At 58.2% G+C, this 14500-nt stretch overlaps 1 protein-coding gene across 1 annotated transcript in view; it reads left to right on the top strand.

Moving 5' to 3' along the window:
• The window catches only part of LOC111149245 (huntingtin), a 140170-nt gene extending 126005 nt beyond the window's left edge, over positions 1 to 14165 (top strand). The window contains 10 exon segments of the mRNA XM_022506203.1: positions 1055 to 1185; positions 1315 to 1444; positions 3385 to 3540; positions 5786 to 5976; positions 6142 to 6256; positions 6401 to 6614; positions 7015 to 7120; positions 8838 to 9000; positions 9174 to 9334; positions 10230 to 14165. Coding sequence (XP_022361911.1) covers positions 1055 to 1185; positions 1315 to 1444; positions 3385 to 3540; positions 5786 to 5976; positions 6142 to 6256; positions 6401 to 6614; positions 7015 to 7120; positions 8838 to 9000; positions 9174 to 9334; positions 10230 to 10443 — 1581 coding nt within the window. The 3' untranslated portion in view covers positions 10444 to 14165.
• Positions 14166 to 14500: the final 335 nt, after the last annotated feature.

Below are 14500 nucleotides of genomic sequence, written 5' to 3'. Positions count from 1 at the left end.
TCCTTGTGAGAAAGGCAGGTCAGTGACACATATGATCGTGCAGGCCGAGGAGCCAGAGGACATGTGTGCGGGTGGAGGGGACACCCATGGGTGGCCCGCCGGCTGCCCTGTCCACGTCTGTGGACACCTTACTGGTTTACTTAGAGAGCAGTTACACAGGACTGTTTCCTCTTTAGCTTTTGTTTCAGGGGACATTGGCCAGAGCAAGGGTCGGAAACACTTGATTGTCCCGAGGGCATCCCCAGTGGCCCCGGGCACAGACTCACGGCAGAGCCCCCAGGCCCACTCTGTCCTGCCTCTCCTGCTCACACACACTCTTCCAGGAGCAAGGAGCCACAGCCAGGCTCTCCATGCTGTCCTTGCTGAGACGTTTCTGCCCAAGATAAATCCGGGTGATGGGGCTCAGTATCGGTTCTACAGAAGTAGGTTTCTGAGGCTCAGGCTTCGAGGGAGCTACCCGTGGCTCTCTGGGGGCGCCTGACCTCCTGGATCCAGAAGCAGTAGCCCCATTGCCTCCCATCTTGAGCTTCTTTGTTTATGCACAGCCACCAGGAATGGAGCCCCAACTGCAGGCTGCCCGCCCCAAAGACTAGATGACCAGGTGGCTCCCGCGTCCCTCTGTGCCAAGCCATCACTGGCTGCTGGGGAGGGAAGGGAGCAGAAGGGCCGCCCTCTCTCGAGGCCCAAAGCTGGCTCTGAGGCTTTGTGGTTCCCAGTCCGTCTGTGGCAACCTTCAGGCAGCTGCCTCCAAACTGCCCGCCCCCGTGCCAGGACCCCCACGGCTGATGGGATCTGAGGGGGAAACAGTGTTTGTGCTGAGTGGGAGTTGGGCTGGTATATGGACGGGGCTGCATGCCAGAGTACTTCCATGCCAACAGACGTGTGGGAGCAAGGGGCCTGTGTGAACTGGGTGCATGAGGAGGTGCCCTGGTGGACGGGAGGACTCCTGTCCCAGCACTCTGCCACCATCTCCAGAAGCAAGAGGAGGCTGGGGGCCTGCAGCTCGGGATGGCCCCACGCCTGAGCACTGAGCCCACGGCCTTGTCTTCCGAAGGTATCCATTCACTCCGTGTGGCTGGGGAACAGCATCACGCCCCTGAGAGAGGAGGAGTGGGAGGAAGAGGAAGAGGAGGAAGCCGATGTCCCTGCCCCGGCATCACCACCCACGTCACCAGTCAACTCCAGGTCTCCCATCTGCCCTTCATTTCTACAATTTGAGGTTTCTTCTGGGTTATTTGATTTGTTTAGGGTACTGTTTGACATGAGCGTCTCATCTGTGTGTGGGGCGGTCGCCCCTCTGGTTTCACTCTGCAGGAAGCACCGGGCGGGGGTCGATATCCACTCCTGCTCCCAGTTTCTGCTTGAGTTGTATAGTCGCTGGATCCTGCCGTCAGGTTCAGCCCGAAGGACGCCCATCATCCTGATCAGTGAAGTGGTTCGATCCGTAAGTCCGCCTTCCCTGTTCCCCCACAGGCACGGCGCTTGGGTGGTTGGCGTGCACGCGCTCACACGTCCACAGCAATACAGATGCTGCGCACAGTTGCGTAGTCCACGGTCTCTGGGAACCTGGGAGGGCGCTCTTAGCAGCTCGCAGGTGCAGGAGGGTGAAGTCGTATTTCTCCAGCCCAGGGAGGGGCTGCTTTGTACGTTTCTGATCTATGGCCAGTGAGAGTGCCGTGTGCGTCATGACATGAGGAGGCTCTGAAGGCCCCCCTGCTTAGCCACGTCCACCTTAAGGGCCCATCTCGTAACTGTTTGCTTTATTAAATGGGAGCTGGACTCTCAGTCCTGCCTCCACACTCCCTTTGAGAAGCTCCTGTGCGGGCATTTGTGCGAGGACTGGGTCTACATTGTTCACCGAATTGGGAGTGGAGTTATGTGGTTTACAAATAGTTCCTCGTGAGCCACCGTCTTTGCCTCCACGTCATCACGTGGCAGGAAGTGAGCGAGACTTTGGAGCCCACGACTTCATCCCCTGCTTCCTGCCCATGGACCAGGCGGCTAGAGGCATCTGCACGGTCTCTGCCATGGAGGGCTCCAGCCCCGACATGCCTCCATCCGGTAATGGCAGGCGACGACTTTGAGCCTGGTTCTTGCCAGTACACAGCTTTTACGGTTCTTAAATCATTAGATACCTCATCAAGGGGAGATCCCCAAAACCTCATTTTTAATGTGTAGTGAAAGTTTACAACCTGATTTTTTTTTTCAAAAATCAATAAATAGTAAGCACCTGTAATAAGGGTTTTTTTTAAATTTATCCATTTAAAATAACGATTTTTATTTTAAAATAACACTTCTTAAATAATTAGTAAGAAGAGCCTTATTTTACATTTCTGCAAATCTCTTGACTGATTTTTTAAAAGAGAGTTAGAGGGGCACCTGGGTGGCTCAGTGGGTTAAAGCCTCTGCCTTCGGCTCGGGTCGTAGTCTCGGGGTCCTGGGATTGAGCCCCACATCAGGCTCTCTGCTCAGCGGGGAGCCTGCTTCCCCCTCTCTCTCTCTCCCTGCCTCTCTGCCTACTTGTGATCTTTGTCTGTCTGTCAAAAAAAGAAATAAAATCTTTAAAAAAAAAAAAAAAAGAAAAAGAAAAAAGCCTCTGCTGAGCAGAGAGCCCGATGTGGGGCTCAATTCCAGGACCCTGGGATCATGACCTGAGCCGAAGGCAGAGGCTTTAACCCACTGAGCCACCCAGGCACCCCGAAAGTTGGATTCTTATGTCTGCTCTGACTTCAGTCTAATATCAAAGGATTTCTAGAAAAGTTCTCTCTATGGTCAGAAGAGAGTAGAAAGGCAGACAGGGTCTCTGTGTTACCACGGAAGCAGTTCTGATCTCGAGAGGCCTGGGAGGCACCCCAGTGTCTGCTGTGTCTGCCTTCGGCACTGCTGCTCCCGGGGTCTCACTGAGCCCCATGTGGCCTGTGCCTGGGCCTCTGAGGAGGGCAGCGCTTCTGCCTGCGCGCCAGGTGACACGGGAAGAAGTGAGCCTCTGAGAACTCAGTGTTTTGGGGAGATGGAATCATCCAAGCATCTATTTCTGAAATGGTGGCCCATTTCTCTGTCCAAGGCTTTGGAGAGCCTGTCCCCCAGTGCTATGGGGCGGGGGGGCTGGGGGTGTCTGGTGTTTTGCAGAAAAGCAGTTGGAGGGCTTCTCAGTGGCGCTGCGGCTGTGACAGATCCAGGCGTCGTCTCTCGCTGGACATTGTAGACACAGAAGCATTCTTCAGAGGCTACTCGGTGACCAGTCCTTCGCCTGGTCTGTTCACGCCTCTGTTGTAGGTTTCCACGGGGGCCACTTGCGTACCTGGCCAGGACTCCTTTGAGTACCCAGCATGTGCATTTTGGACGTTGTTGCTTACTTGCTGTCTGAACGCCCTGTGCCCCCAGCTCCTGGTGGTGTCGGACTTGTTCACGGAGCGCACCCAGTTTGAGATGATGTACTCGGCGCTCACAGAGCTGCGGAGGGTGCACCCTGCCGAAGATGAGATTCTCACCCAGTACCTGGTGCCTGCCACCTGCAAGGCGGCTGCTGTCCTCGGGATGGTAAGCGAGGGCTGCTGTGGGGGCCACCTGGGGTCGGCCGCCTGGTGTCGGCCACGGGTGTAGCCTCGGCCTTGGATGACCTGGCACGGGCTGGAGGTCATCTGCTTCTCCGTGGGTCATGGTGAAGTATGTTGTGTGGGCGAGCCTCGGCTTGGGGCTCTAGTACCCCTTAGGTCCGTGATATGATGACCCATCTCCCCCAGGAGCCAGGGGTGCAGGCGGTGGAAACGTGATGGCTCCTCCTCCAATCGCCCACGCCCCCACCCCCCCACAGACCCCTGTGCTTCCTCTCACTGTGCTTCCCTCCTGGGGGCCGTGTTACCCTAGAAACCCTGCATTTCCTCCCCCATAGTCTGGGTGCTCTGGTCTCTTCTTGGCAGGAGGGCACACGGTCTACTGGTAAGTCCTTTCTTACTCCACAGCTAACTGACGAGAACTGGGCCGGTGGGGTGCACGCCATTCTCTGAGCGCCCTCACATGGTGTCCGCTCACCAGATAGGCTGTGGGCACATGAACGTGCTTGTGCACAGGCCCTGCCTTTGTTAGCTGGTCAGGGACTAAAGCTCAGCCTCCAGACAGCGCCGAGCTGGCTTGTGCTCTCGGCTGCATAGCTGCCGCCAGTGACCCTGGGGCCCAGCCTCCTGTTGACAGCAGGGACTCCTCCATCTACCCCACACGTGGGGGCTGCCTCCTCCACATCCCCATGCGGTTCTGTCTGTCCTGGTGCTGCGGCAGGTCTCCCCCACCCAGCCCGTTGCGGAGAAGGCCAAGACCAGGTCACACAGGACGTGGCAGAGGTGTGGGCCCACATCTGTGGCCTGCAGCCCTGCCTCTTGCCCCTTCCTGGCTGTGGTCCCTGTTGAATTTGTGCCTCTGACCCCAAATGCCCGGGCAGGTACCCTGCATCCTGGGTGGCTGTCAGCCGTGGAGCCACCATGCAGGAGCAGGAACAATGAACCCATCAGCTTGCCCCCGTGAGCATGTCACTTCAAAGTGTGTGTTCTCCGGGTGTCAAGAGACACGTGAAAGCTGGACTTGAAAGGGTCTTTTTTGTCTTTGTGGGGGATTTCAGCTGCTGGCTGCATTTTCATCCTAATTGTGTTTTTGTGCTCAGGCCCAGATCCCCCTAGACAAATGTCGTGTTGTCAATAAATTGAATAACTAAAAAGCATTTTTCAGAAGACCCTGAGGCAAACACTGCATGTTCACACTGTCCCCGTCCTGACATGCTCGCAGATGTCCCCATGAAGGTGGGGGCTCTGTAGCCACATATTTCCACAGCGTTGGGGACCACGCCTCTCTCATGGCAGGTCCTGCTGGGGTTTGCAGAGGCGGAGGCTGGCCTCTGGTTGGGGGGGGGCGGTTCTTGGGAAGGCAGCACCCCACCCTGGCATGTGCGCATTGGCTCACAGGAACCCTTGGTGGCGAGAGCCACCTTTCCCAGCCAGGGGGGTGGCTCATGAGCACTGGGGTCGCCCCACCCCCACGCTGCTTTCTATGGCCGCTTCTTCCCCAAGAAGGTGTGAGTCTGGAGGGAGGAGTGTGGCATGCTTGGTTTCTGCGGCGCCCCACTAGGTCTCGGGCACTGAAAGAACACAGGTAACATTTTGGTCCAGGTCAGTGTAGACTACTGTCCAGAGTCCCCAAGACCACCCTGGGTGTTTGCTGGGAAGATTCACATATACTCACGGCTGGAGGTTTATCCTGGTGAACACAGACAAGGCAAAATCAGTGAAGGGAACAGGTACGGGGTGGAGGGCCTTGGAGGGACAAAGTCCATAGGAAACAGGCACCAGCAGCCAGCATCCTCTCCCGGGGAGTCAGGTGGGACACACTCTGTTCCCAGCAGCGCTGTGTGACAACACGTGTGGGGTCCCTTCTCCTGGGGAAGCTCGTGAGAGATGCAGAGCAGGGCTCTCACCGGGGCTAGTTCTGTAGGCCCCTCTCCCTGGCTCAGCCCCAACCGCAAAGCTGTTGGGCGCTGACTGCAACATGGGAAGGGGACAGGAGGAAGGGGTGTCGGCACCGACTGCAGAGTGGGTGCAGACAGGGTGGGGGGCATGTTTGAGGAGCCGAGAAGGCTCCCGATGGCCAGGAGCCCAGGAGCCTGCCTAGGGCCAGCACTGTGCAGGTGTCTCCAGCAAAGTCTCCGCAGCATACTGTCTTCCTCTCTAGCATGAGGTCAGCCCCTCCTTGGTCTCTCCCGTTGTGGTGGGCTAACCTCTGCCCCTGTGCCCTGCCCTAGGACAAGGCTGTGGCAGAGCCGGTCAGCCGGCTGCTGGAGAGCACGCTGAGGAGCAGCCACCTGCCCAGCAAGGTTGGGGCCCTGCACGGTGCGCTCTATGTGCTGGAGTGTGACCTCCTGGATGAGACGGCAAAGCAGCTCGTCCCAGTCATCAGCGACTATCTCCTCTCCAACCTCAAGGGGGTGGCCCAGTGAGTATGAGTGGCCTTGTGGGGTCTCCATGTGGATAGGGTGGGGTGGATCACACATCAGGTGGTGGGGCCCAGGGTGGCACCCTTCCGTGGGGCGGGGGCCGAGGTCCCTGAGACACAGGGACAGCACACACCGTCAGCTTGGTCCTCACCTCGTGGTTTCAGCTGCGTGAACATTCACAGCCAGCAGCACGTGCTGGTCATGTGCGCCACCGCCTTCTACCTGATCGAGAACTATCCCCTGGACGTGGGCCCAGAGTTCTCAGCCTCAATCATACAGGTGAGCGGCCTGGGGCGGCCTGCTCTGGAACAGGAGTGGGCGTGCACACACGGTCACCTGTGGGGGGCACGGTCAGATCATTTTGATTTGGGGAGTAGGCACGAGCCACAAAGGCCTGACCCAGAAGTGTTTCTTTTCGCTCAGATGTGTGGGGTGATGCTGTCCGGAAGTGAGGAATCCACCCCATCCATCATCTACCACTGTGTTCTGCGGGGCCTGGAGCGCCTCCTGCTCTCTGAACAACTCTGCCGGCTGGATGCGGAGTCCCTGGTCAAGCTGAGTGTGGACAGAGTGAATGTGCACAGCCCACACCGGGCCATGGCCGCCCTGGGCCTGATGCTTACCTGCATGTACACAGGTGAGCTGTGGGACCCCAGAGACTGGCCCAGGCCCACCTGGGCCCAGCAGGTTAGTGACCCCGAGCTCCAGGCCACACGGGCCTCCTGTCTCTGTGAGAGAGAAGCATTCTCATTCTTGGGACACAGACCACGGGGCCTCGCTGGCACTTGGGGGAGATCTAGAGTCTGGGATCGTGGGGTAACGGGCTCAAGGTCACATTGTTGTATAGGCTTCATTCAGAGCTGGGCCTGGGGAGCAGGTCTGCAGACTGACCACCGAGCCCCGTGTACCTGGGTTGGGCCCTGGGCTGCTGAGAGTTCCCTTCAGCTGGCTTCACAGCATCTCCCAGGGTTTATTGAACTGCTGTGAGTTCAAGGCACAGTCTTCAAGACGTAACAGTACCAAACGATTTGTTTCAGGAAAGGAGAAACTTAGTCCGGGCAGAAGCTCAGACCCCAGCCCTGCCACCCCAGACAGCGAGTCAGTGATTGTGGCAATGGAGCGCGTGTCTGTTCTTTTTGACAGGTAAGAAATGAAGCCCACCTTTGCCCTGAGCTGCCCTGGCGTGCTCGCTGGAGGCAGTGGCCTTCCCACGCACCTGCTCTCCTCTCAGCCTTGCCCCTGTGGTCCTCTAGCTTCCTACTTGTGTCCCGACCTGGCACACACCACATTCAGGGCTCTGCAGCAGTGGGCCATCCTTGGAGCCCAGTACCCGGGAGTCTGGGGTTGACCAGCTCTGAGGCAAGTCCGAGCGCTCACTCCTCTCTCGTGAAGGTAGTGGGCAGCACCCGTCAGTGTGGAGGCGTTAGGAGGGGCTTGTTAATGAAACAAGTCCTGCGCATGGAGTTCTGAGCAGTCCTGAAGACATCCATCACACGCTGCTGCCTTCGTGGGAGAAGAGCCTCGTGGTCAGAGCGGGCTTGGCTGCCTACCCCTGGGGCATGGGGGCCTGGCCTTTGAGCAGCATTAGTGGTAACTTCGGGGCTAGTGTTGAGTGGACTATAACAAACATTTAGACAGTAAACAGAAGTGCTTCTGGGAGCTTGTAGTTAATCCCCGCCTTCCCCTACTGCATGCACTTGTGTCCAGGGTTGGCTCGGCTTGCCAATTCTGGGAAATGGGTTAGGCACCTTGCCAGGCTCTTTCCCCAGGACAGGGTCCCCGGTTCTGATCCAGGCCTCCCAGCCCAGGCGACATGATGCATCTGTGGTCTTGGGAGGCCCATTGTGTGCCACTCAGCCTGTCCTGTCCCTTCAGCTAGGTCTGCCAGAAGCATCTGGCTTTCACTGGAGCACACTGAGCAAGGTTGTCCCTGTGTCCACTTGGGCCGTGAGGTATTATGGAAAGCCAAGCACTGCAGTCTATTTCTGTGTTGAAATTTAAAATGAGTATTTATAGCCATTCTTCCATTCCACACAGATCTGTCAGGCCAGGCCACAGCCGGGTGGCAGGCAGGGGAGCCCACATTCAGGTCCCCGTCTTCATGGACTTTGTGCCCCAGTGCTAACCAAATAGACCAGTGTTTTAGTGAGTTCCCTCAGGTGTGCTACTTGGTCATGCTCCAGACACGAGGTGGGGACAACCGTGGGCGTCACCCAGAGCAGCAGCCTCACATGTGCCAGGCTGTAGCCGGCATCTGCAGCAGGGGGATCTGAGCACACCTAGAAGGGAGCACGGGTCCAGCTTCTGGGTCAGTTCTGGTGCTTTCTGCAGTGTATGGCTCTCCCTACATACGAGAGCGTGGCCACCCTCGGGGTGCAGACTGAAGTCTCAGGGGTTAGGGGCGTCAGCAGGAATGTGTGCGGGCCCAGTCAAGGAAGAAGAAAGGTCCTTGCTGACTGCAGTGCTGTGGCAGCAGAATGGGGGGCTGAGAAGAGGTCATAAAGCATTTGGACGTGGATGGAAATGAATGTAACGTGGACGGAAATGAATGTAACATGGACAGGGTTCTTAGGAGCTTTTTTTTTTTTACTCTCCAATGGCACCATCTGAAACCATTTCTGCTTATTACTTGGCATGACTTGGAAACCCCTCTCCGAGTCATTGGCCACCCCCATGGGGTGGGGGCACTGGGTCTGTGCATTCACCTGCAGGTCCCCAGCGAGGTCAGCAGGTGTGGGGGAGCTTCGCCTGTTTGCTCTTGCAGGTAATGTCCTAGGACCCAGGCCATCTCTCAACTGGTTTCAGACATGAGTCCTTCTCAGGGTGGGGCCAGACTCTGACCTGTGTCCCCTCCTTTTAGGGTCAGGAAAGGGTTCCCCTGTGAAGCCAGAGTGGTGGCACGGATCCTTCCTCAGTTTTTAGATGACTTCTTCCCACCCCAGGACGTCATGAACAAAGTCATTGGAGAATTTCTGTCCAACCAGCAGCCGTACCCACAGTTCATGGCCACTGTTGTGTACAAGGTGAGGGCATGGGGTCATGGAGCTGGGGCCCCTGAGGTTGACTCACCCAGACTTTTCAGACTGAATGCCTTTTACTATCTGAGTGTGCTGATCCAGTAGACTTGCCCGTGGGCCTGCTTCCTCACCTTTGAGAACCAGAAGCATGCCATGACCCAGCCTCTCATCTTTCTCAGGTTTTCCAGACTCTACACACCACTGGGCAGTCATCCATGGTCCGGGACTGGGTCATGCTGTCCCTCTCCAACTTCACGCAGAGGACCCCAGTGGCCATGGCCGTGTGGAGCCTCTCCTGCTTCTTCGTCAGTGCTTCCACCAGCCCATGGGTCTCGGCTGTGTATCCTTCCCTGGGTCCAGGCCGGCATGCGGTAGTTTCTGTTTGTCAGTCCTGCAGACTCCTCTCGCAGCGTCTGGGTTCCTGTTTTCTGTTAGAGTTTTTGCAAGGAACCCAGCTGTCAAATGACGTTTATCTTAAGCCTCGAGAGAGTGCAGCATTGGTAAGGGAACAGAAAGGCGAATGTTTACCACACTGACCAGTACCACTTGGAGAGGCGGGGCGGGAGGGGTGCCCCGGGCAGCAGGAGGTCCCCGTGGACTCCTCCCGCCTGCCCTCAGGCCATGTGCAGTTGGCTGTGTGGCTGATGCTGGTTTTCATTATTCCTGGTCCATTGTGCCTCGTGTCAACCTCGCGGGTGAAAGGCTTAAGTAAAGATCCAGTTCCCACCCCAAAAATGCTGGCTGCCAAAAGGGGATGTTCTTCTCTGGCAGCCTTTCCCCAAGACAGACCAGAGCCTCTGAGCAGACAGCGGTCCTGGTGCTGGCGGCTGGCCTCGCTCAGCATTGCCAGGGAGGGCCCGGGCTGGGGGGCCATGGCTCTGGCCTTCCTCTGTGGGAGCAGGGCCCGTGGGAGCATCAGCAGCCAGAACTGTGCGGGGAGCCAGGCCAGGTAAGTGCTGAGGAGTAGAGCACCCCCGCCTCGGGGCTCCCCTCCCCACCGGGCAGAGCCAGGCTCGCGGCTGCTGCAGCAGCGTCGTTGGCCGTTCCCAGCTTGGCTAGCAGGAACGAGGTGGGAGGCAGCTGCTGCTGCTGTCCAGGTGCCCTGCCTCTGCTCCAGGTGGCCTCTGTGTAGACCTGTGTTGGGGAAGGACAGCCTGGTGAGGCCGGAGAGGCGCGGACGGGAGACCATTCATTCTTCCCTCACTTGAGCCTTGCTCCCTTGACTCATCTGCCAGCCTTCCCCACGTCATCAGCAGGATGGGCAAGCTGGAGCAAGTGGACATTAACCTCTTCTGCCTGGTGGCCACGGACTTTTACAGACACCAGATAGAAGAGGAGCTGGACCGCCGGGCCTTTCAGTCCGTGTTCGAGGTGGTCGCGGCACCAGGAAACCCGTATCATCGACTGCTGACTTGTTTGCGGAATGTCCACAAGGTCGCTGCGTGCTGAGCGCCCACGTGGGGCAGTGGCCCTGGAGCTGGGGATCCCGCCCGTGTCAGCGCGGCTCTGCACACAGGCCTCCCCCCTCCCCCATGTCACATCGTGGCCGGGCAGGCGGTGTCCAGCTCTGCCACGTGACGGAGGAGCTCTGTGGCAGTGAGGCTGCTTGCAGGGAACATATGCAGTAACGTGGGGTTGAGCCTGAGTCCTTGCAGAGGGCAGGGCAGCTGTGTCACTAACCCTCTGTGCCGCGGCTAGTGCGAGATGCCAGCTAACCAGCCGTTCCTGTCCTCCCCGTGCCCAGTCTGCTCGCGGCTGCTGGGCCACAGCTGCTGTTGCGTCCAGGGTGGAGTCCTTGCGCTTACAGGGTGGCCCGGGCCCCTCTGCTGTCCCATAGGCAAGAGGTGGTGCCAGCGGGCTGTGGGGAGTACTCCCCCGGGCTCTGCAGTGTGTGTGGGTCCGGCAGGGGGGGGTTGCTGGGTATGCGACACCCAGCGCCATACTTCCCTTTCTCTGTTTTCTTCTCAGGATTTAAAGTTTAATTATATCAGTAAAGAGATTAATTTTAAGGTAACTTTCTCTGCCCGTGTAGAGTATGTGCATTGCCAAGTCTTTGCCGCACGCAGCAGCACTGGTGGAGGCTTCCCTGAACTGGGGCGCTCCCGCCGCCACCTGCTCTCCGTCCCGCAGCTCCTCCTGCCGGACACCTGCCTTCTGTATTAACACGCCACCCGCGCTCGGTGGCGCACTTCACCCTTTCTCACGCGTTCACATCTAGTAAGAATTTAGCTGTTTAATGTTGAGGTGTCTGCGTCAGGAACGCACACAGCCTCTCCGGGGATTGGAAAGTGCCAGCCCCTGACCCGTGTACAGGTGGGGTCTCTCCTCCCACCTGGACGGCTCCAGAGCTTCCACCCCAGTGAAGGACTGCTGTGCTGGTCCCTCACTGACAAGGCCAGCCCACCCGGCTCTTGACAGTCTGTCGTGTTCAGTGCTGCCGGACCGGTTGGCCTGCAGTCCTGTCCTGAGCAGAGTCTGGGCGGCCGTCTGCCCAGGGGCCGACCGGCCGCTCTTGGGGTCTGGTTCCCATGCGGTCCCTCTTGTGTGTTAGGGCCCAAACTCTTGGTCAAGGGCAAAGCTTGGCACCTTGGCAGCCATTCAAGAAGGACCCCAGCACCTCCTTGGCGACCTTCCCAGCTCAGCCTATACACTGGGCCTCCTTTCGGGAGGGTGCAGATCTGTACCCCGTGGACCCAGGATGGGGCTCGATTGGAAGGAGCAGGAAGGAGACAGTACTGGGCAGCAGTTGGCTGGCCCATGGCCCCTCAGAGCCGCTGCTTCTTCCCAGACCCAGACCACAGGACCAGCTTTCTGTTTCCAGACCCAAAGTAGCCAAATTGTCCAGTGCAGAAGAGGCCTGGCCGTTTGGGTTGACCTCTGCTGGACAGAGCTTTGCTGTGCCTACGAGTGGGCCCGTGCTTGCTGTCTGACTAGGCTGGCGGGCTCTCTGCCCTCTTGGCCCCCAGAGACGGGCACATGGTCACATGGTGACCGCCACACCATTCAGCTTGGTTGTGAGTTCAAGTGCAGATAGTGTTTGGGGTATTTCATGGGGTAAGTGGAAGAGAACATCGAAGCCCTTTTCCAGAGTCTGCAGAGGAGGAGTATTGGTACATGGTTAGTTACCCTGACGTCTGGCCAGCATGGGCCTGATGTCCCACCATAACACACGCAGCCAAACTGCCTGGAGACTCCTGAGCTGACTGTCTGCCCCAGAGCTCCTGTTTCCTTCCGCCCTTTCCTGCTGCTGCGGTTTGGGACCTACTGGGGTGCAGGGTTTTCCCGCCAGCCTCCACAGAGGCCCCACTGAGCCAGGGCGTGAGTGGTAGAAATGGGTCCCATGTCTGAGCAGGACCGGAAGGGAACCTTAACGGAAAGTAAGTCACCATTGTCCCCGCCCCCGCTGGGCTCCCATTTCTTGACCTGCCATTTCCCATAAAAAGCCTGCTGGGATGTTTGTGAGTGCGGGAAAGTGTCCCCCCACCCCCACCCGCCCCATCACCTCCGAGGCCCTGAGATGGGAGCACCACGGGCCACGTGCTCTTCCTGTTGAGGTGTTGACATTGTAGGCGGTAGCACTGTGAATGGGAGGTTTGGAGCTGTTCCCCTTAGGAGCCATATCACTAGGCTCACCTGTAGGTGTCCCCCATCTTCCCTTGTTTGTCACCGACCCAAGATCATCATCTCTTAAAAGGGGGCCTAGAGCCCCGCTCTGCCCATAGGCAATGACCCAGACTGGGCTGTGTGCTCAGAGACGGACAGGAATTGGCGAGCGCAGTTCTTAGCCATGGAGAGCAGCTACGTGTGTGCCTGCGCAGACCTGTGATTGTATGTATGTCTCCGTATGCAAATGTGCAAGGCTACCGAGGATGGCTGAGGCAGTTCTCAGAATTCGGCTTTTCTTAGCTGGCCACGTGGAGTTGGCTGCATGGCTGAGACATCTAGGAACCGTGTCATTGCTCGTTAAAATCCTGAGAAAAGGGTCCGCCTTTCCAGCTCTCTGCACAAGGAATTAAAACTCTATCAAGTTCCTAGAAGTCTGTGGCAAGCAGCAGTCATCAATCCAGATGTTGTTGAAAATGTTAATTTGGCAGGTCTGTTTGCAGTGGGGGTGTTGTTTTCCTGCCGACACTTTGAACACAGACTTGAATGAAACCAGGGCGATGTCCTTCTGCATGCCTTCCCCAGAAACGTGCCTCCCCTCCCCGCTGCCCCACTGTGGGCTGCCAGTGCCCGCGTCTCCTGCCCTGTCCTATTTTTGCCAGCAAATGGATCCGGAGGATGAATGAAGCTGACCCTTCCAGACACCCCAAATGTAGCATCAGAAGGCCCTGCTTCTTAGAGGACCCCCACCGCACCCAGCCCCCCCCATTGCAGATGTCACTTCCAAGGCCCTGGGGCCCAAGGGCAGCTTCTCCCGGGGGAGCTGCAATGAGCCCTTGTTGTGGGTTCTTTTGGAACAGACTCTGACGAAGCTTTCTTCGGTGGGGGTGGGGCGGTGTCTCTGGTATTGTGGGGAGTGGAGTTCAGATACTGTGAGCACCTTCCTAGTCCTCACTTTCCGTTGTGTCCTTCCCTCTGCAGTGAGCCCTTGAAGCCTTGGCTCCCGGTTAGGGTGACTGTGGGGTGGTTCTTTGTGGGGGGCAGGGGGCAGCAGCAGGGGAGCTGCCTTGCTGGAGAGCTCAGGAGGCCTGTGCTGCTGCTGCTGGCCTGGAAGATTCAGGGGTCACTTTCCCCCGTGCACCCGTCACTTTCAATGCAGTCGAAGGAACCCCCTCCCCTCCCCCGAGTGCTTCTGGGAGCACCTGGCCCTGTACAGTCCCTGCTGTTTCCCGGTGCAAACTGGGTGGTGACCACTGGTGCTGGAGGATCGTGGCCGTCATGGATGCAGGTGGTTGAGCTCTGAGCTGAGTGGGGCCCCCTGTCCACGCTCGCCGCTACGCGCTACGGTGCAGTGCCAGTCAGCAGGCTGTGCGCTCCTGCCACGCAGCCACCACCATCCCCCCGACGTGGGGAGCCAGCGAGGCTGTGAGGGGCACGTCCCGGAGCCCTGACCTGGACCTGACTGTCCGCTTCCAAGAAGAGAGGGAAGGACTGACATGCGATATGTATTTAAAATTTTTTAAACTGCTGCAAACGTTGTGTATCTGAATTAAAGGGAAATAACACCACATGCTGCTGTGCGAAGCATGCTTGCTCCTGGAGAACCCCTGCCAGGGACGCTGGCCCGTGCCCGGGGTGAGGGAGCGGGCTGGGTGCGGGCTGACCGGGTGTGTCCAAGAGGGCCCCACAGATGTGAGCCACTTGGGACGTTGCGATCAGGCCATCCCAGGGCCACGTGGCTTGGGCATTGTATCTGGCTCCGCGTGTGTCCGGGGCCCTGCAGGGTCATCAGGGCTGGCGCAGGGCTAGGGCCCTCACGTGGGCTGGGACCTGGCCGCTGAGCTCCCCTCAGGGCCCTGTCGGCAACCAAGCTCCTGGCCTGCCTATTTGCACTTTGAAGTCT

This window comes from Enhydra lutris, unplaced genomic scaffold, assembly GCF_002288905.1.
Source record: "Enhydra lutris kenyoni isolate GAN:26980312 unplaced genomic scaffold, ASM228890v2 scaffoldscaffold21, whole genome shotgun sequence".
NCBI lineage: Eukaryota > Metazoa > Chordata > Mammalia > Carnivora > Mustelidae > Enhydra > Enhydra lutris.
The sequence above is the reverse complement of the archived record's forward strand: the minus strand, read 5'-3'. Positions and strand labels throughout refer to the sequence as shown.